The sequence below is a fragment of the Bubalus bubalis genome, chromosome 21 (genome assembly GCF_019923935.1).
Source record: "Bubalus bubalis isolate 160015118507 breed Murrah chromosome 21, NDDB_SH_1, whole genome shotgun sequence".
NCBI lineage: Eukaryota > Metazoa > Chordata > Mammalia > Artiodactyla > Bovidae > Bubalus > Bubalus bubalis.
In genome coordinates, this window is record NC_059177.1 from 57,909,262 (window position 1) to 57,929,405 (window position 20,144).

Consider the following 20,144-nt stretch of genomic DNA (forward strand, 5'->3'; position numbering starts at 1 on the left):
TGTGGGGGGGCGGGGCCAGCTGGCGGGCAGCGTCCGGCGCCGGCGCGGTGCGTCCCTTCCCAGGCGAGTCTTGCCTGGGCAGAGATGGCTCGGAAACGCGCGGCTGGCCGGGGTTCCCGCGGCCAGAAGGCCAAGGGCGAAACCAAAGCCCGGCGCAAGGAGGAGGAGGCGGGTGAGAGCAAGGCCTAGCGGGGCTTGGCGGGGAGAGGCTGGAGGAGGGCAGGAGGCAGGCCGGGCGCGGGGAGGGCAAGGCCGGCCTCCCGCGGGTGCAGGTAGGCAATCCTGCGTCCACCTGCGCGGAGGAGACCGCGTCCCGGTGACCGCGGGAGGCAGGCGTTGTGCGCCCGCCCCGGGCCACCCCGACGTCGCTGCGCCTTTGCCCTCCGTGCAGGATGCGCACTGAGCGGTCCCGCCGATCCTGGCCGGACCGCGAGCTCCCCTGCGCAGTCTCTTCCTGCGCCCTGCTGCCCGCAGGGTCAAGTCCGGTCTCCTGGCAGATGGAGAGGGCGAATAGGCAAAAGGCATTCGTTTTGTGCCCCCACGAGACCAGCGGACCCGTACTTAAGAGTGCGGGAGTGTGCTGATCTCCTGAACAGTAGTTGTTCAGTCGCTACGTCCTGCCCGACACTTTGCGACCCCACGGCCTGCAGCACGCCAGGCTTCCTTAACGGTACCTTCAGCTAAATCCCACCCTAGACCCCCAGATTTCGGATCCCAGCCGACTTCTCCACGTGCATATCGAATAGGTTTCTTTTATTTGTCCTGGGCAAACTAAACCTGCCCCTTCCCCACTTATCCCCCCCTCATTGATCACTTGTTAGAACAAACCCCTCTTCTTTACACTGCACACCTCCAGTCCTTCAGCAAGCTCTGTCAGTTCCACCTCAGAACCCTGTCTCAGACCTCTCCACTTCTCTTTATTTTCCTGGCCACACCCCCTGCCCACGCCACCTCCACTTTCCAGTTGGACCACTGCTGTCGTCTGTTTGCTAACCCTAGGGTTAGGGTTAGAGTTCTCCATGCGGCAGCAAGTGATCTTAAGAAAAAATAAATGAGATATTGCCACGCTCCTACTTCAAACGCTCTGGCTTCCACTGCTCTTGGCATAAAATCTAGATTCCTTACACGGCCTACAAGACCCTACATGATTTCGCTGCTGCTCTCTCCTCTCCCAGACATTCTCCTTTTTGGCCTCCTTTTGGTTCCTCAGGCACCCCGCGTTATTTCTCACTTGAGCCTTTGCCTTTAATGTTCCTTCTCCCGCGAAGAATGTTCTTCGCGGCTTTTGCCACGGCTGCCTTCTTTTCCTGCAGGTCTCAACCCAGGCACTCCTTGAGTGTCTTGCCTAAGGTGGTCTTTCCCGGGTACACCTCATCACAGAGGATCTTGGGGATGTATTTGCTTCCTTTTTGACCTGTCTTAACCAGATAAGCTTATGAAAACATGTCTGTCTTTTTGCTGTATCTCATCTTGTCCTCTCCACTTCTCTGCGTATACTATAGTGTAAATAACTGTATAATGCATGCAGTAGAAGGAATTTCTGGGGTACCTCATACACCTGAGTAGACGATTGGGCCGAATCACTAGTAAGGCCCCCTATGACACTAGATTGAGGAATTCTGTGATTCTGCAGGGTGGCTGTGAGTTTTCAGTGAGATGGCACATCAGGCTCTGGGCCTGGTCTGGGTGAGGTGATCAGATGGGCTAACCTATCACTTAGCCCACGCGTAGGCACCGGGGGTGCTCAAGCCTCATTCGCACTCCACGAGCCAGTGGCGCTGTAGAAAGTTTCCAAGGCAGCTTCCGGGAAGAGCTGTGGTCTTTGCTGTGGTTTTGGCTGCAGCTGAAATTGATTTGGTGACTCGTCTTTGGTGACTCGTCTTTGGTGACTGGTCAGCCCAGCGTAGTGTATAACAGCACCACAGTGCATGCAAATAAAGCTGACGCTTGGCTGCTTTCAACAGCCAACTCTTTGGCTTCCCATTATAGTTTTGTTTCTATTAGGGCCCCTGTAGTTTCTACATATTCGATCTCAACATTACCTCGTCAATTTACTCCTTCATCATTAGCTCCTTCAGCAGATACTTACTGAGCACCTGGCTATTTTCAGACCCAGTTATTGGCACTGGAAGGGTAGCAGTCAATAGGACAGGCAAGGTTCTGCTCTCATGATGCTTGTGATCTTTGGGGAAGGGGAGGTCAGACAAACAAGTTAAAAAGCAAATTCCCATGGTGCCAGGAGCCATGAAGAAGGCAGAGTAGGTCTCTGTAATAAAACTGGCATGGGCACAGGGAAGACGCAGCAGAGTCAGAATCAGTGGCCAAGAAGTCCTGTCCGAGGACACGGTGCTTTCAGCCAATTACTGACTTTAATGAGGGGCCTTTTGTAGGATGTGGGCAGAGGAATCAGTAAGTTTAAAACTCTTAGAAAGGAATGTTTTAGAATTGAGGTGAGAGAAATAACTGGGACCCTTAGGTTGGAGACTAGACTAAGGAGTTTGTATTTTATTCTTACTGCTGTGAGGTGCTGCTGGCAGTTCTAAGCAGGTGGGGTTTTTTGGTTGTTGTTAAATTAGTAGCTGGCCGAGCAAGCCCAGTGGTTAATTCCTGCCCTGCTGAAATAACCAGGTTATATAACAGTGTAGTACAGTCAGCCCTCCACAGGTTGCACATCTGTGGATTCAAGCAAAGTTCAATCCGAGGTTAGTTAAATCCACAGATTTGGAACCAGGGCATCCAGAAGGACGGCTGACTGTAGTAGACAGCTCTAGATCTTGGAGAGTCTTGGAAAATGGCCTCTTTTTAAATTATAGTTGAGTTATTATAGCATTAGTTCAGATGTACAACAATGATTGGATATTGGATTATATTCCATATAAGGGCTCCCCTGGTGGCTCAAACAGTAAAGAGTTCGCCTGCAATGCAGGAGACCTGGGTTCAATCCCTGGGTCAGGAAAATCCCCTGGAGAATGCAATGGCCACCCACTCCAGTATTCGTGCTTGGAGAATTCTATGGACAGAGAAGCCTGGCGGGCTACAAGTCCATGGCTCACAAATCGGACCTGACTGAGTGGCTAATACTTTCACACTTAATACTCCATATAAAGCTGTTACACAGTAGTGGCCACATCCCTGTGTTATACATTACAGCCTTGTAATTTACTGACTGTATGCCTGCCACTTGGTGCCTCTTAATCCTCTTCCCCTATCTTGCCTCTCCCCTACCCCTTTCCTCACTGGTGGCCACTAATTTGTTTTCTGTATCTGTGAGTCTGTCTTTGTTTTATTTGTTCATTTATTTTTTAGATTCTGTATACAAGGGAAAACATGGTGTTTCTTTCTCTATTTCACCAAGCATAATATCCTCCATGTTGTTGCAAATGGCAACATTTCTTTTTTATGACTGATACTTCTGATTCCTTTAGATGGTAGGTTAGGTTGTTGGAGACTTCTCCTGTTTCTGGAGGTGGGACTGCATTGCTCTAAGCTTCCCTCTTAAAACTGCTTTCGCTGTGTCCTGTAGATTTTGTAAACTTGTGTTTTTATTTTCGCCGTCCTACAGCATTTCCTGATTTGTTCTACGGTATCGTGAGTCATCGTTGGCTGGTTGCTTTTTGTAGCATCCTGTTTAGTCTCGTGGGTTTGTGCTTCATTTTTCTCCTGTAATTGATTTCTGGTTTCATACTGTTGTCATTGGAAAAGATACTTAATACCTTTTCAGTCTTGAATTTGTTGGGACTCATTTTGTGGCTAGCATGCAGTCGATTGATCCTGGAAAAGGTGCACATCACTTGAAAAGACTTGAAAAGACTGTGTGTTCTGCTGTTTTGGACACAGTGTCTTGAAGTTATCTATTAAGTTCATCTGGTCCAATGTGTCATTTAAGGTCACCGTTAACCTTATTGATTTTTCTTTCTGAATGATCTGTCCATTGACGTAAGTGGGGTGTTGAAGTCGCCTACAGTTATTGTATTGCTGTCAACTTCTCCCTTTATTTTTGTTAATATTTTCTGCATATATTCAGATGCTCCTGTGTTAGGTGCATATATGTTTATCAGTGATATCATTTTCTTGTTTTGACCCCTTTATCATTATATAATGTCTTTGTCTATTATTATAGACTTTGTTTTATGGTCTATCTTGCCTGATAACGATTGTTGCTGTCTGAGCTATATTTTAGCTTCCATTTGCATGGAATATCTAGATAATAGCCTCCTTGATACCCTGGCGCACACACAAAACACACAAAGAATTTAGGAAAAAAACGTTACCACATGTCTACCGTCCAGAAACCACCGCCCCTAAACAATACTATGTTTCTTTCTAGTCTGTGTCGTTTTGTGTAGTAGGAACTATGCAAACAACTGCACCCTTAGCATTGCATCGCGTATCTTTTTCCGTTGTCTTAAAAGATGACCAAATTATATCACTGTGTGACTGTACCCTAATTAATTAATCATTTAATTAATGTCCATTTAATGGATGGGCGTCCAGATTTTTAAAATTTTGGATACTTTGACTAATGATACTATAAACTTTCTTTTGATTCACAGTTTGTTCCCTTGTTCTCACTTTTAACTTCTCTATTCCTCTATTCAAAACACAGAAATGCACACCTCTGCCTTTTAACCAACCAAGTAAGTTTAGAGAGGAAGAAACAGTACTTCTGAAGCAACTTCCCACCTGCATGTTTAGACTAGTAAAGTATTTAGCATCTTATTAACAGAGGGCTAAAAACCATTGTAAGATCTAGAAATCCTGGTTTTCAGTATGCCCTACCAAATTGTCAGGTCATAAATAAACTTTTGGCCTTGAAATAAGAAATCTGAAGAAACAGAACTGAATCAGTGATTTTAGCCAGCATTAAAACAAACGCTGCTAAATAAGGTGAAATTTATTAAAATTTAGTTGTTTCTTTTTTAGCTCAAAAGGGAGAGTCTTTTTCTTCCATGCAAAATTGTATTCTTGGGGACTAAAAATATGTATCCAGGGAGTCAGTAGTTCAAACCATAAATGAAAGGAATGAATTAATTTGATACTTTAGGTTAATATCACAGCTCCTTTTGGAACCTCAAAAAAGGTTAGAGTATTTTTGTTTTGCAATATTAACTGAAGCAGAGTTGTGCAGAGGAAAAAAGATGATTTATTTCAGATTTAAGAGAATTTGCCTGACTATAATAGAAAAATATTTTCCCCTGTTGTATTAATATATTATAACATATGTAATATAGTTATATGTTAAGAGACCATACCCTACCCTAGTTGAATTAAAACGAATACTGTATGGATTTTTTATATTTCCTTTTAACAACATGTTATTATTTTATTTATTAATTATTAATAATGGTTAGTTATTAAAGTTGTTTTTCAATTACTGCTAACTTATTCCAACCTTAAGGCTGCTGAGGGGCTTCCCAGGTGGAGCTAGTGGTAAAGAACCCACCTGCCAATGCAGGAGACATAAGAGACACAGGTTCAATTTCTGGTTCAAAAGATCCCCTGGAGGAGGACATGGCAACCTACTCCAGTATTCTTGCTTGGAAAACGCCATGGACAGAGGAGCCTGGCAAGCTATAGTCCATGGGGTTGCACAGAGTTGGACACGACTGAAATGACTTATACACACAAGCTTGTGTGAGTGACATTTGGGTTAGATTGGATAGATTTCATAAAGTATGTGTTTTGAGTAGCGTTTGGTTTTAAAAGACAGCAGAAGCTTAGATTAGGGGAAATCATTGTTGTTCAGTTGCTCAGTCGTGTCTGACTCTTTGCGGCCCCATAGACTGCAGCACACCAGGCTTCCCTGTCCTTCACACTCAGACATGTGTATAAACTTGAAGCTTTGCACTTAGTAGGAGTGGATTATCCCTAAAATAATTAGTCTCAGCAGGAAGTAACGAGCAAGGTGTTAACTAATGGACTGATGTGTTTTCCTTGCTGGACATTAGGTAAAATTTAAGGTTTGCAGTTTAGGTTTTATGGGTCATATGCTGCTGTCTCTATAGCCTTAGGAGGTAGAACAGAGTAACTGATGAAGGAAGCGTGTAGTATGCAGACCAGCTGGAGGTGGAAGGGGCCGAACGCTGCTTGTTGACCAAACATGGGATGTTGATGGGCATCTGGAGAGAGGTTACCAGGGAGGACTTCTGTGACCCTGCCCACGAACCTGCAATGTCTCCGCTTTTCCTATGTCCCTCCTCTCGTGTTCCGTGTGGTCATCTAGATGTCTTCGAAGATGAGAAACCGCTAAAGAAGAGCCCTCCCACAAAAGTTTCCCGAGGAAAGAGGAAGAGAGGCTGTGGTGATGCTGGGGGCTCAGCAGACGGTCCAGTGAGAAGGAAGGCGGCCAAGGTTTCAGTGAAATCTGAAGAGCCCCAGGTTATAAAGGATGAAGCCCTCAGCGATGGGGAAGATTTCAGGTGAGACGGCGGAAAATGTCTTGACCGGGTCCATCAGGGAAGTATGACTAAGGAAACCTGCTCTTGTTGCTCGTCTCTGGGGTCTGTGGAAAAGGTGGGATCTTTAAACACATCTAGGTAGCGCTCGGGCCGCTGGTAAGACTGGAAGAGTCGTGGTGACTATGTAGGTCACCTCCCAGCCTCTGCAGGTGAGGACCACAGCTTGCAGAGAGTGCGTTACTCGTGGCTGCACAGCTAGATGGTGGCAGGAGCCAGGATGAGATGCAGGTCTTCAGCTCCTGGCCCGGTGCTGTTTCTACCACACAGACATTAGGTACTTGAGGCGTTTCCCCGACATCCCAGCCACGTCCTGTCCTGCTCCCCTCGGGTTCGCGCTGCTCCTGCCCAGCTGGACGCCCCCCTTCACTCGACACGTGCTCACGGTCTGCCTGCAGCCTGGAAGCGTTCTGCCACTTTGACGATGCAGAACAGAACTCACCTGCCCCTCAGCCCCCTCTCCTCCTCTGGCTTCTTGCTGCATCTCTGAAGAGTGTAACTCACCTGCCTTGTGTTACACTTGCTTGTGTCCAAGCCACACACCCCTGTGAGCTCTCAGACGTCCATTATACTTACTTGTGTCTCCATCATACCCTCCTGTGAGTGCACAGACGGCTGTTACACTTGCTGGTGTCCAAGCCACACACCCCTGTGAACTCTCAGATGGCCAGAACCACGCCGGCTCATCTCTGTATGCCCCTTGGCACCTAGGGCAGGGCCTCTTACAGTGACTGAGCGTATTGATAATGTGGTGAACCATGCATGTAAACCTCGTGATCACTTGATCATCTGCCTCTGGGGAATGCTGGGGGAGGGGGTGGGGGGTGCAGGGAGGAGGACCAACAGAGAGGCCGCAGTTCCCGCTTTACGTCAAAGACAAGCCCTCTCTCAGTGTCGGCTCTCCCGGCATCCCCCAGTCCTGGCTGGGAGGTAGCCCAGGACAGGGCAGCTGTGGGAAGGAGCACGGGGGCACGTGGACTCACCACCGTCATTCGCCTCTTCTTCCCTAAGACTCTTCCTTGCAATGCCACTGAGCTTCCCGCTTCCCGCTTCCCGCTCCCACCTGCTGGATTCTTTCTGCAGAGAAGTCCACATACAGATCAGCCAGGACACTGCCAGGGAGAGCCCAGCTCCCCTTTTTGCCTCTAGGCTGGGAAGTGACATTTCTCCCACATTTACTCTTAAGGGGATATTTTTGTTTCTGTGCTTTTGAAAGGAAGCAGCAGGCTAAAAAGGGAATGTCTTGTCTTTTTAGAGCTGCAGTCTGAAGCTTGTTAATTTAAGTATTTGTGCTAAAATCTTGGGTAATATTCTCACTGGACACCATGTGTCAAATCGTACAAAAACTAAAAGTAACCTGGGGCTCTAAAGATGTTTTATGTGTGAATTTGTAGAAATATTAATATGTTGCGTGTGAGCAAGCACTGAGTCCTGAGCTAGTGTGTAGCCAGCTGCGCGTCTGCGGAGTTCTGTGCCTCTGCTCCAGCCGTCCGTATTCCTCATGACACACCCCCATGTACCTAGGAGTTAAATTCTGCCAGCCTCAGTCGCCTTTCAATTTACCTCTCAGAGGCGGCGAGGGGCAGCGAGTGTAATCCTTCCCTCTTTCTTGCTGGCGTCTGGCTGCACACGTGTGCACGGGCATCATGGCTTCTCCTTCTGGGACCTGCATTCTCTTCGTGGTCTCGTCTCCCTTTCCCGTCTGTTTGCAGACAGCTGTTTCCCTTCACACGGCCTCAGGGTGCGGGTTCATCACGCTCCTCCTGTTTCCGAAGACACATCTAGTATTAGACCCCTGATCAGAGCCCATCCTGCTGGGAACCCGAGGCCCAGGATAATGCAGGGCGTGAGGCTCAGAGCTCCCAAACCATCTTCAACTAACGGCAGCAGATTCACAGTAAACAGAAGGAGCCTTGAAAGCTTAGCTTCCCCACAGCACCGGGACATGCGAGCTTTCTTCACCTTCCTCTGTGATCTCTGCACAGGGGCTTGCCGAGCGCCCGCAGGAAGGGCCAGCCCCCGGAGAGAGAGGCCGCTGCGGACAAAGGCAGCTGCAAGGGGGACGACGAGGAAGACAGTGAGGAGGACTGGGAAGAAGTAGAAGGTAAATTACGCCCTCTGCTCCCAGAACGGTTCATCCTGTTTGCCTGCTTGGTTCTGTTCGGGGTCATGTCACGGCAGCCCTGTCCTTTTCTTGGAAAACGAGGAAGACAAAGATAAGGTCGCAGTAGGGACTTGCTTTTGGTGTAAGGAACAGTTCACGACCAGGTCACCCCAGAGGGTCGTGCCTTCTCTTCCTCCAGAGGCACTCAGTGAGAGAGACGCGTGTTCACGCCTGCCTCGGGTCCAGCTTTGCCCCTCGTGCAGCGGTGTGCGTGAGCGCGTGTGTGCGTGAGCGCGTCCAGCGGTGCGAGCTGAGCTTGCTCTCCGGGACGGTCAGTGAGCCCTGCGCAGCCCCTGTGAGCCGGGTGGCTGTGGGAGAGCGTGACGGGCCTGGCGCATCCCATACTCGGCGTAAACAGCGGCCAGGCTCACCGTCCTTGAGCCCTTCTGCCTGGCAGGGCTTTTCCTTTTGAAAGTGTTCAAACCTACAAAGAAATGGAGCCTGGAGTCCAGGCTCTCTTCGCCTCGACGCCCTGACTGGACTGTTGTGCCGTAGGGACCGTGTCTCTCTTTCTGTAACTCTGCTGGTGGGACTACGCGAAAGTAAGTCACAGACATCCTGACTCTTCATGAGTAAATACTTCAGCGTTTATCTCCTGAGAGTAAAGCATTGTCCCACCTGATGAATACTGTCATCACCTAATTAAGGCCCTGATTACTGTGAGATGATCCATTATAGCTGCCTTTTTTTCTTGTTTCCACCCCGCCCACGCCCAGTGCAGGATCTAATCAAGGTATTTGGTTTCTCTAATCTAGAGCAGAGACTCCACCCACCACCTTTTTTTACTGCACAGCACAGGATCTTAGTCCCCTGCCCAGGGACTGAACCTGTGCCCCCTGCATGGGAGTGAGGAGCTCTAACCACTGGGCCACCAGGGAAGCTCCCCACCCTCTGCCCCCGCCCCCCGCCTCACTGTTTTGCTTTTCATTGTTCTTTAGTCATTAAGTCCTGTCCGACTCTTTGTGACCCCATGGACAGCAGCTCGCCAGGGTCTCCTGTCCTCGAGTATCTCCTGGAGTTTGCTCCAATTCATAGCACTGTCTTTTTTTTTTTTTTTTTAATTTTGGCAGAGTCCTGGCCTCTTGTTCTGTAGAATGTCTCATGTTCTGGTTTATAATCATGGTTAGCTTGTTTGAATGCCCTCCTGCCTGTGCTATGAACCGTGAGTCCAAAGACCTGGTTGCCTTTAGAGTAAACGTTCTTTGGCAGGAATACTGCCGATGATAATGCTCCGTATTATCACCGAGCTCTGTGCCTCGTAACGCATCCACTAAGAGGCACCTGGCGTTGGGTGGTCCTGCGGGCGATGCTAAGCTCGACCGTGTCTGTGGCCCTGCCTGGCTGTACCAGTGTAAAGGCTCATTTTCCTTCTAAGTCTGTGAAGATCCTGTGCACCAGTCCCTTTCTACTTAATGGTGTCGGTGTGATCTTGACTGAATCAAAATTATTATAGTGAGCATTGCAAGGTGGCAATGTTTTGATTGTCACTTCACGTATAGTTATTAGCTGACTGATCTGTAAAGCAGAGGTCTCCCTTTTAAGGACTGTTTTTATTTAGTCATTTCTTTCAGGTATCACTGTGGACGTAAAAATTCAACTACGTCAGCAGTTATCCTCTTTAGCCTTTTGACCTTCAGATTGCCCCCACATTTGGCGAGCAGGAGCCCCTTTAAGCAGCTGCGCTGTGGTGTCTAACGTGGCCTCAGTAGTTTCTGAGAATGTTTTTGTTCTCTGGCACAACAGATATATGGACGTTCCAGGGTCTCCCTGCGGCAGAGCTGGAATCGGCCCTGTTCATTTTAGTAGGAGCTGGCACACAGGAACCAGGGTCTCAACACTGCGTGTGGTCACTGCTTCCAGATCCAGAGCCGCTTTGAAAGGCTTAAGTAATGAAGTTCACTGTTACATTCAGTTCAGCAGAGTTAAGTTCGACTGGTGACCGACTCCAGTGCTCTTGCCTGGAAAATCCCACGGACGGAGGAGCCTGGTGGGCTGCAGTCCATGGGGTGGCAGAGAGTCAGACACGACTGAGCGGCTTCACTTTCACTTTTCACTTTCCTGCTCTGGAGAAGGAAGTGGCAACCCACTCCAGTGTTCTTGCCTGGAGAATCCCAGGGACGGCGGAGCCTGGTGGGCTGCCGTCTGTGGGGTCACAAAAGAGTCGGACACGCCTGACGCGCCTTAGCAGCAGCAGCAGTGTTTACAAGCAGCGTAGCGGAGAAGGAGATGAAACAGATGCATGCCTCGCCATGCACGCATTTACAGTCGAGTGTGAAGTCATACCTCTACAAAGTGAGCTGTGCGGAGCTTTACTGTAGTAATACGGAGAGCAGGACATGGCTCCCACGCCCCGGCTCCACGGCCCCAGGGTCTGTGTCTGACTCACCCCCCGCCCCTGTGTCTGTGGATCTTCCCCCAGGGCTGTTGCTTTGGGCGCTCATGCAGGTTAGTGAGACACCTGGACGTGCGCGCTCAGGGCCTCTCCTAGGAACTCGGAGCAGGGGTCTCTACAGTTTCCTGCCTCGCTTCCTCCAGCCCAGCAGAACCTCGTTGTTGTTCAGTACACTGCCTCTTATAACAATAATTGTTATCATTGATCTAAAAAATTACTGTTGCTAGAAGTTAGTGAGCCCGTGCCGGGTGACGTGGGGGAAAGCGCAGCCTTCTCTGCATCTGCTCTGCCCGTGAAGCCAGTGGAGATAGAGATTGAGACACCGGAGCAGGTGAAGGCCAGAGAAAGAAGGTACGATCAAGCACTTGCTTCTAGGTTTCCGTCACGTCTCACCATCGGCAGCCGCACCCCAGGAAAGCTTTTGGAAAGCACATAGGAGACGCGGGCTGAGTGTCCAGGTTGTCAGGAGCCTTAGGCGAGAGAGCCCTGGGCTCACCTCGAGGACTTGAAGGCGAAACCTTTGTGTCCAGGCGAGCGCAGACGTGCCAAGGGCCGTGCAGGGCGCCTGTTACCGTACTGACGCTTAGGACAGCGTGTGAGTGAGGGCTGAGGAGCGTTTCAGCTGTGAGTGGAGGAGCCCCGACCTGTGTCTGTCAGGCTGACCGGACACCCCAGCTCGTGTCCTGCGGCGTTGCTGCAGGGCCTGTGGCAGTGCCCCCCGTGGTTGGGGGCCTCCCCCGCTCCTTCCGGGGTGTCCGGTCCCTCTGCAGCCCCTGGTGGCCTGGCTGTATGCAGTGCATCTCCTGGTGGTTAACTGGTCCTGAGTCTCCCACGTGATAGGCACTTTATCAGGCGTCAAGGAGGTAGATAAAAGAAGTTGTTCAAGAGGTTTTCTTAAAAGGGCTTGGGACAGAGACGAGAGGGATCTTACAGCAGAGTAGCATTGCACAAAGAAGCGACGTATGCTGACTGAACGCCAAGGCAGTGGCCCCAGGAAGTAGGCAGTCGGGGGGTGGTCAGAAGAGAGGTCATGGGGCAGCCGCCCTGGAGGCCTGGCAGGTGCGGGTCAGGGGAGGGAATGACCTGGGCCGGGGTTTGCGGGCGAGGAGGCGCAGGACCGGCCAGCGGCAGGTCTGCTGGGTAGCACGGCCTGAATCATTGCCCCCGAAAGGTGTTGGCGGGGACGGGCGAGTGGGGTCAGGCTTCCCCCTCCACTTCAGGATTGTTCAATGTGCGTTGCAGTGAAAAGATCAAAATGGAGTTTGAGACATATCTTCGGAGGATGATGAAACGTTTCAGTAAGGAGGTTCACGAGGACACGCACAAGGTAAGGAAGGGCGGGCGGCGGGCGGGCGGATGGGCCGCTCCAACGAGGGGACGGGCAGGCGGGCGGACAGACGGGCCTGCTCCGACGTGGCGGACGGACGGATGGGTGGATGGCGGACGGGCCGCTCCAACGAGGGGGCGGGCAGGCGGGCGGACAGATGGGCCTGCTCTGACGTGGCGGACGGACGGATGGGTGGATGGTGGATGGGCCGCTCCAACGAGGGGGTGGTGTGTGGGGCACTGGCGCTCCGTCAGCCACGCCTCCGGCTCTCCTGAAGTGAGGTGGGGTGATAAGGGGGTGACAGTGACCTCTGCCCGGGAGGGCGCGTGAGGCGTCAGCTCAGCACTCCGCTCAGCCGATCGGTAACACTGGGTCCAGCCTCAGCTGAAGGCGCGGCGGCTCCTGACTTCAGCTGGCACTTACTGGACACACACTGAGGCCTTGAGAGGAGCCTGGCCTTGTGGGGAGAGAGACTTGCACAGAGCTTGTCTCCTACCGTCCAAGACTTTCTGTCTCACAGACGAAACAGGAGAGACCTCAGAACAAGGAGACCCAGGACGCAGAGCGAGGGGAGATCAGTGCGGGCCCCAGCAGCTGAGGAAGGCCTCGTTTAAGAGAGGGGTCGGGGCGGGTCAGGGGAGGACGGCGCGGGGAGAGGCCATGCTGACGGTCCTTTAGACCCCAGGCTTCCTAACGTTTCATCAGCAGATCCTTCAGGATGCACCTCCAAAAGACAAGACCTCTTAGAGAAAGGACGTTTGTATTTTGCAGCTTTGAGATTTGATTGTCTCTCTGAGGGAAGAAGCATCTAGAGAGAAGAGGGGGGTGAAAGACAGAGCCTTGGGAAACGGCAGTGCTAGGAGTTCTACGTTTTTGTATATAGAAATGACGGCAGGTATTTCCTGTCCTCAAAACGTCACTGAATTTGGCAGCCAAACTCCCTCTAGTTTTCAGGCTTCCCATTTCCCTCTTCTCAGGTTCATCTGCTGTGTCTCCTGGCAAACGGCTTCTACCGAAACAGCATCTGCAACCAGCCAGACCTGCAAGCCATTGGCCTCTCCATCATCCCAACGCGCTTCACCAAAGTGCCACCCCGAGATGTGGACGTCTCCTACCTGTCCAACCTGGTGAAATGGTAGGGCCCTGCGGCCTGTCCTGCAGAGCGTAGGGCAGGATTTGGGTCTCAGAGGCTGGGTGCAAGTCAGTCCCACAGACCCTGCTCGAGGGGAAGGTCTGGGCTGGGTCTTCAGGAGTTGGCCAGACAGGCCGGGAAGAGGAGCACGGGGAGGGGGACTCCTGAGCCCCTCTTGAGGCTCCCCACTGTGAGTTCTGGCCGTAGGAGGACAAGGTTTCTCTTTGCCCTGGCCTCTCACACAGAGAAGTACCTGGTTTCTCTCCAGGTTCATCGGAACGTTTACAGTGAATGCAGAACTCTCGACCAACGAGCAGGACGGCCTGCAGACGACGCTGGAGCGGAGATTTGCTATTTACTCGGCAAGAGACAACGAGGAGCTGGTCCACGTGAGTGACGCCCCTGGCAGCATGTTCTGTAGGTCTGTGAGCCAACGACAGTGGCGGTCACGTGCCACGCACCATTCAGGCTGTTTTACAAACACTTCCTTGCTCAGTTCTCATAAGATAAAAACAGGTACCAGAGCTCAGAGAAGCGGAATCACGTCCTTAGGGCCAGTCAGTCTAAGCACTGGAGTCAGGACTGGGGCCAGCCTGAGCGCTGAGAGCTGCCCCTCTCCCGCCTCCACTCGGCGTCCTGGAGTAAAGCACTTAGTTCGTGGTGAGGTGCCCTACAGTTGTGTACAGTATTCGAAGTGGTGTCTAAAAGTCCCAAGGAGGGACTTCCCTGGTGGTCCAGTGGCTAGGACTGCATGCTCCCAGTGAAGGGGGCTTGGGTTCGAACCCTGGTCTGGGAACTAGATCCCAGATGCCACAAGTAAGACCCAGTGCAGCCATAATAAATAAACATTTAAAAAAAAAAAAAAAAAAAGGCGTAATGTTGGCTGCAGAAGTCCTTCAGGGGGCTTTCCTTACCATCCACATCGGGCAGTGATCTGGCAGACGGCTGTGCGGCGAGGAGGTTCTGTCCAGGAGCCATGGCAAAGAGCTTCTGTGCACATAGGCTTTGTCACACGCTCAGAATCCCCTCAGGTAGAGCTCCGTCTCAGCGAAACACGTAGAAACGTGGTTTTATCCTCGAAGGTTCCTGGCAGTGCCTATACTTGTGTTGGAGCCTCAGATTCTGTTTAGGGAAAGAGACAGACATTTTGTTATCTTTGGAGACCATATGACCAGCATCTTTACTTTCTCTTCTGATGTGGCTTGAAAACATGAGTATCTGGCCAGGAATTGTGCTGTTTAACCAGCAGCCAGAGGAGAACAGTGGTATTTCAGTATCATCCTCCCAGACTCTGTTCCTGTGTATCTCTGTACACCTTTTCTTCCTGAAGTTTTACTAAGCAAAAACAATAGTTGTTTTCTTTTGTTTTTTTGAGAAAAAGAAGTGAGCAGTTCCATTCACAGTGCTGTACAGCCACTGCCTGTTCCCAAATCCCGTCTGCTGCCCCGGAAGGGAGTCCTGTGCCCACCGCACAGCCACTCCAGTCCCCGTCCTCCCAGCTCCCCGGTAGCTGGCAGCCACCGGCCTGTGTCTGTCTCTGTGGATTCACATAGTTTGGATACTTCACATGTACAGTCAGCGCTCATGGTCTGCCACCTCTGCGTTCACAGACTCACTGACTGCCGATCAGACGTCTCCCTACAGGGGTTGAGCCCGCAGAGGCGGGACCCGAGGGTACAGAGGGCCGGCTGCTGTACCCTGCTGTGGGGTGGCATCACAGGCTCTGAAGCCCAAGCGGGTCCTGGGAGCAGCCCTTGCAGGTAGCCAAGGGACAGCTCCGTGCGACCTTCCGTGTCTGGCTACTTTGACTTGCCGTGTCTTCAGGGTTCACTCACCACACGGGATCACTCCAGTCCTCCCTTCCCCCGAGGACGAGCGTGTTGCTGTTTCTCATTGTAGATATCTCTGCTGCTTCTCCGGGCCCTGCACCTCCCTACCCGCCTCAGGGGTCACTCACCACACAGGATCCCTCCATTCCTTCCTTCTCCCGAGGACAAGCTTGTTGTTCTTTCTCATTATAGATATTTCTGCTGCTTCTCCGGGCCCTGCATCTCCCTACCCGCCTCGTACTGTCTCTGCAGCCAGTTCCTCTGAAGTTATCAGCAGCAAAGGTGACGTTCCCGGGCCTTCCAGAGGAAAGACTGGGTGGTTAGGGAGGAATGAGAAATTACCTGAGACTTAAACAGACCTGCTCCTGAGGCTGCTTTTAAAGGCAGTCTTTGCAGAGCAGGCTTCCTCCGAGTGGGCCTGGCTCAGGCGCTGTGCAGGGAAGCTGTGTGCAGGGCGGGCATCCAGCAGCCTGGGCTTTGCGTGTGCAGAGGGGCCTGCGGGCCGGGCTCCTTGGTGCTCTCGTTTCCGGTCTGTGGATGGTACAGTAAAGAGGTCCTCGTCCTCCTCAGTGGTGTGGGGTGAGGATGGGGAGCCTCTGAACTCTGCCGTCATCCCGGAAGGGGGGTGAACACTGCTCCTTGGGGGTGCTGGCACTGTCTGAAATTTGGCCCAGAAGTCAAGTTTTAATAATTTCTGAATTCTTAATAATGTGATCTTGCTTGCAAAGTGCCTTATGTGTAAGATGGGTACTCCTGCTGAGGACACTGAGACTCAGCGGTGACGTGATTTATCCAAATCACATAAAACTAAGATGCAGAAGTGGAATGTGAACCCGAGTTTGTCTGTTCCCACATCCTGTGCTCACTTTACAGTGAGAAGAATCAGACTGTGGGCTCCTTTCGGGTGCTGTAGAATTTAGTGAACGCTTTCTCACCCCTGCTGGAGGGCAGCCAGCCCTCACTGAGCTGGGGACCTCTCGTGTACGCTGGCGCTCCAGCGGGACTTAGGCCTGTTAGATGGCAGAATCTTTATCGTATCATTAGCTAAAGATAAAAAGCAGAAATTTCCTGTTCTGTTTAAGGCAAAGAAACCTTGCAAGGAAAGATCCACAGAGGCGCCTGGGGGCTCCTCAGAAGCTGCCAGCCACGCTCCTGGAAAGCCCAGCGGAAGAAGCCGAGGAGAGGACGCGTCTTCTGGGGGCGCTGGTGGGGCCCGTGCCAGAGGGAAGGGGGGCAAAGCGGCCGCAGGCAGGAGGCCGCGGGGGGAGTCCCCGTCCAGCGGGGAGGACGCGGGCCAGGCTCGGGGGCAGAGGCGGGGGGCCCAGAGGCGAGCGCAGGCCCGGAGGCGGCGGGCGGCCGCCAAGGTGTCCTACAAGGAGGAGAGCGGGAGTGACGCAGCCAGCACTGCCTCTGACTTTGAGCCTTCCAGCGAGGACAGCTGCCGCTCGTCCGACGACGAGGATTCCGAGCCCGGCCTGCCGAGGCCGCGGAGGGCCCCCGCCCCTCAGAGGACGAAGGCAGGGTCCAAGAGCAGGTCCAAGTCCCAGCACGGAAGCCGCGGTCCGCCCCCTGGCTTCGCAGAAGCATCGGCGAGCGCTGCGGGCAGTAAGCCGAAGGGAGGCAAGAAGCCGTCGGGGGACGGCGGGAAGGCAGGCGGACAGGGAGCGGCCGGCGTGGACCAGTGGCTGGAGGTGTTCTCGGAGCGCGAGGAGAAGTGGGTGTGTGTGGACTGCGTGCACGGCGTGGTGGGCCAGCCCCTGACCTGCTACCAGTATGCCACCAAGCCCGTGACCTACGTCGTGGGGATCGACGGCGCCGGCTGCGTGCGCGACGTCACGCAGAGGTACGACCCCGCCTGGCTGACGGCGACCCGCAAGAGCCGCGTGGACGCTGCCTGGTGGGCGGAGACCCTGCGCCCCTACCGGAGCCCGCTGGTGGACAGGGAGCAGCGGGAGGATCAGGAGGTAAGGACCAGGCGCAGCGCTGGGCCCGCGCTGGGGGGTTCGGAGTGTTGCCTCAGTTAATGGTCAGAGCGGCTGGGGCGCCCTGCTTAAATCAAGCTAGGGTAATTGCAACCTTGATTTCACCAGCTGCACATTGAGGCTTTGAGAGAGGAGCGGACTTGGTACTGGAACCCAGGTTGCTCTGGCTCCAAAGCCTGTGTTCTTGCAGTCATTGCCCGGTTAGAAATGTAGAGCTTGATGTAAGTCAGGTAAGTCGTCCGGACTGAAAGAGGAAGACACTCAGTGTAGCCCCCGCTCAGCGTGCGCCTGCGCACAGCATCCTTGCCGCAACCCCGGACTCAGCTCCCGGGAGGAGTGCGGAGGGCTGAGGAGGTGCCTTGTCGGTTGCGGGGCGCGCCCGGAGCTCGCTCAGGACGTGGCTCCGAGGTGATGGGGTCGCGACGTTCCTGCCGAGCCTGCTGTGACTCACCTAGTTCATGGGCTTGCTCGGAAGCTGGCCGCGTGGGGTCGCTCCTGCCTCCCCACGTGCTGGTCCTCCCTGTCTGTCGGGGATTTGAAGAGACGCTGCGGGCAAGCACAGGAGAGCCGGGGAGAGGGATGAGGGTGAGAGCAGTGGGGTTGCTTGTGAGAAGCCAGGCCCTGGAAGCCACGGAGGGGACAGGCGTGGATCGAAGCGGACGGAGAAGCTGTGGGTGCTGTCCTGGTCTCTATGGGAGCCAGGCCCTGGAACCCACATCACAGAATCGTGGTGTCACTTACGGTGCGGCCTCCTCCCGAGGAAGGCTCTGCTCGGACCAGCCGCGCTGTTGGAGGGCAGGGGTGATTTTTCCAGCACCGGGAGCTACAAAGCCACCAGACTGTAGCGCTTTTGACACATCTGCGTCTGCAGAGCAGAGCGCCAGGGCACAGCACGGCAGCAGCCTGGGGCCCCGAAAGCCCCCTGCCACCATCTGCTACCTGAGCAAGTTGTTTGAGGGTTGCCCCCGCCAAACCCGGGCCTTGCCCAGTGGCTCAGTGGTAAAGAATTGGCCTGCAATGTGGAAGGTTTGGGTTTGATCCCTGGGTCGGGAAGATCCCCTGGAGAAGGAAATGGCAACCCACTCCCGTCTTATTGCCTGGAGAATCCCATGCACCGAGGACCCTGTCGAGCTACATACGGTCTGTGGGGTCGCAGAGTCAGACAGGACTGAGCACACATGTAGCACACCCGGCAGTCTCTCTCTGGCCTTTGCAGTTTCAGGCAAAGCACCTGGACCAGCCTCTGCCCACCGTCATCGGCACATATAAGAACCACCCTCTCTACGCTCTCAAGAGGCACCTCCTCAAGTACGAGGCCATTTACCCCGAGACGGCCGCTGTTCTCGGGTACTGCCGTGGGGAGGCCGTCTACTCCAGGTGCGGAGCCGCCCGGTGGGGCTCGCGGCCTTCCGAGGGCCGGGAGATGAGTTTGACTGCGCATGCGTGCCGTGTGCAGCGGCGGGGGTGGGGCGTGGGGGAGTGTATAACAGAGCTTAAAGCCTGAAAGTTAAAACCACAGGGATTAAAAGATCGGGGGCAGGCCGATCTTATAGGAGGAAAAATAAGTAGGGCAGGTAAGGTTTATATGGGCAATTAAAAAAAAAAACAAACCCAGAACTGAAGTCAAATGAACACATAAAAGGAAGGAATAAAGGATTTATAGTGAAACTTAAAATCACCGGATATTTTAAAAGGTATAGAGTTTCAGCCTGGGAAGATGAGAAGTTCAGGAGATGATGGTGGTGATGGTTACGTAATAGTGCCACTGAGCTACAGACCTGAAAATGATTCAGGTGGTAAATTGTATGTTACGTGTATCTTTTCTGCAGTAAAGAGAAATTGCCAAAGAGGAAGGAGAAATAAACATGGAAAATGAGCATAAAATATATGTAGTTATAACTGAACAAAGTTTTAATAACATGAGTAAAACATAACAACCAGAAGAAGACATTTAAGAAATGGTAATAGGAAATAAGTGACTTTTTTTAAGAACATTGACCTACAAGACCAAAAAATAGAGGATGTTCTTGGTAAATGGGAAAAGAAAGGCAAAAAAGGAAACTTCGGGAAATGCACATGAGTAGGTGGTTCAAGTCCCCTGCCTGGGAGCTACTTCCTGCGGGTGAGCCCCGAGGGGCTAGGGTCTGTGTGGGAGCTCCCTGTCCCCTGCCTGGTCAGGGGCCCCCGCCGCCACCTAGACACTTGTTCCTCTCTTTCTCTATCTGGTGTTGAGCAGCCGACTAAACCCTAAGGCAGGGGGGATGCACCTCACCTGCACGGCTGGGGCTCTCTGCCCCCCGACCCAGCTGCTGAGACTTCCCCATGGAAGGAGGTGCCGTGTGCGGCCACTGGGGTTGGGGTCTGAGTGGACGCGTCCCCCACAAGACGGCGGGCCGTGGGCCTCCCCAGGGCCCTGGGCGAGGCAGCGGGGCGCTCGCTGCTTCGGTGGGTGTGAGCGGTCCTCTGTCTCCCGCCTGCTCCTCAGGGACTGTGTGCACACGCTGCACTCCAGGGACACGTGGCTGAAACAGGCGCGCGTGGTGCGGCTGGGAGAAGTGCCCTACAAGGTGAGAGCCGCGGGACGGGAGGCGGCCGCGCCCCGGGGCAGGGCAAGAGCGTGGGCACGCGGGAGAGCCGGGCCAGAAAGCAGCCCTCCGACCCCCGGCATGTGCCTGAGGCCCTGGGGTCAGATCTGTGTCCCCTGTGTGTTCAGAGAGGCCAGAGCCCTGCTTAGTGTGGACATGCCCACACCAGCTCTCTGCGGTCTCTGCTGAGTCTTGGAGTTGGCATCACGCATGAATTTTACAGACAGGAAAGCAGGAGCTGAGAAAGGGCAGCTTGTCCGAGGCCTGAGCTAGTGAGA

The 20,144-nt window shown here is 53.0% G+C and overlaps 1 protein-coding gene across 3 annotated transcripts in view; it reads left to right on the top strand.

Moving 5' to 3' along the window:
- XPC (XPC complex subunit, DNA damage recognition and repair factor) overlaps positions 1-20,144 on the top strand; it is a 23,622-nt gene continuing 3,478 nt past the window's right edge. The window contains exons 1-11 of one of the 3 annotated variants that reach the window (XM_044933830.2): positions 1-172; positions 6,224-6,419; positions 8,441-8,559; positions 11,239-11,362; positions 12,254-12,338; positions 13,316-13,473; positions 13,739-13,859; positions 15,492-15,581; positions 16,382-17,263; positions 18,498-18,658; positions 19,767-19,848. In XM_044933830.2, the coding sequence (XP_044789765.2) occupies positions 85-172; positions 6,224-6,419; positions 8,441-8,559; positions 11,239-11,362; positions 12,254-12,338; positions 13,316-13,473; positions 13,739-13,859; positions 15,492-15,581; positions 16,382-17,263; positions 18,498-18,658; positions 19,767-19,848 (2,106 nt within the window). In that variant the 5' untranslated portion in view covers positions 1-84. Of the gene's footprint in view, positions 173-6,223; positions 6,420-8,440; positions 8,560-10,732; positions 11,065-11,238; positions 11,363-12,253; positions 12,339-13,315; positions 13,474-13,738; positions 13,860-15,491; positions 15,582-16,381; positions 17,264-18,497; positions 18,659-19,766; positions 19,849-20,144 lie in introns of those variants that run through there. The other 2 variants (XM_044933831.2, XM_044933832.2) reach the window with 2 other exon arrangements.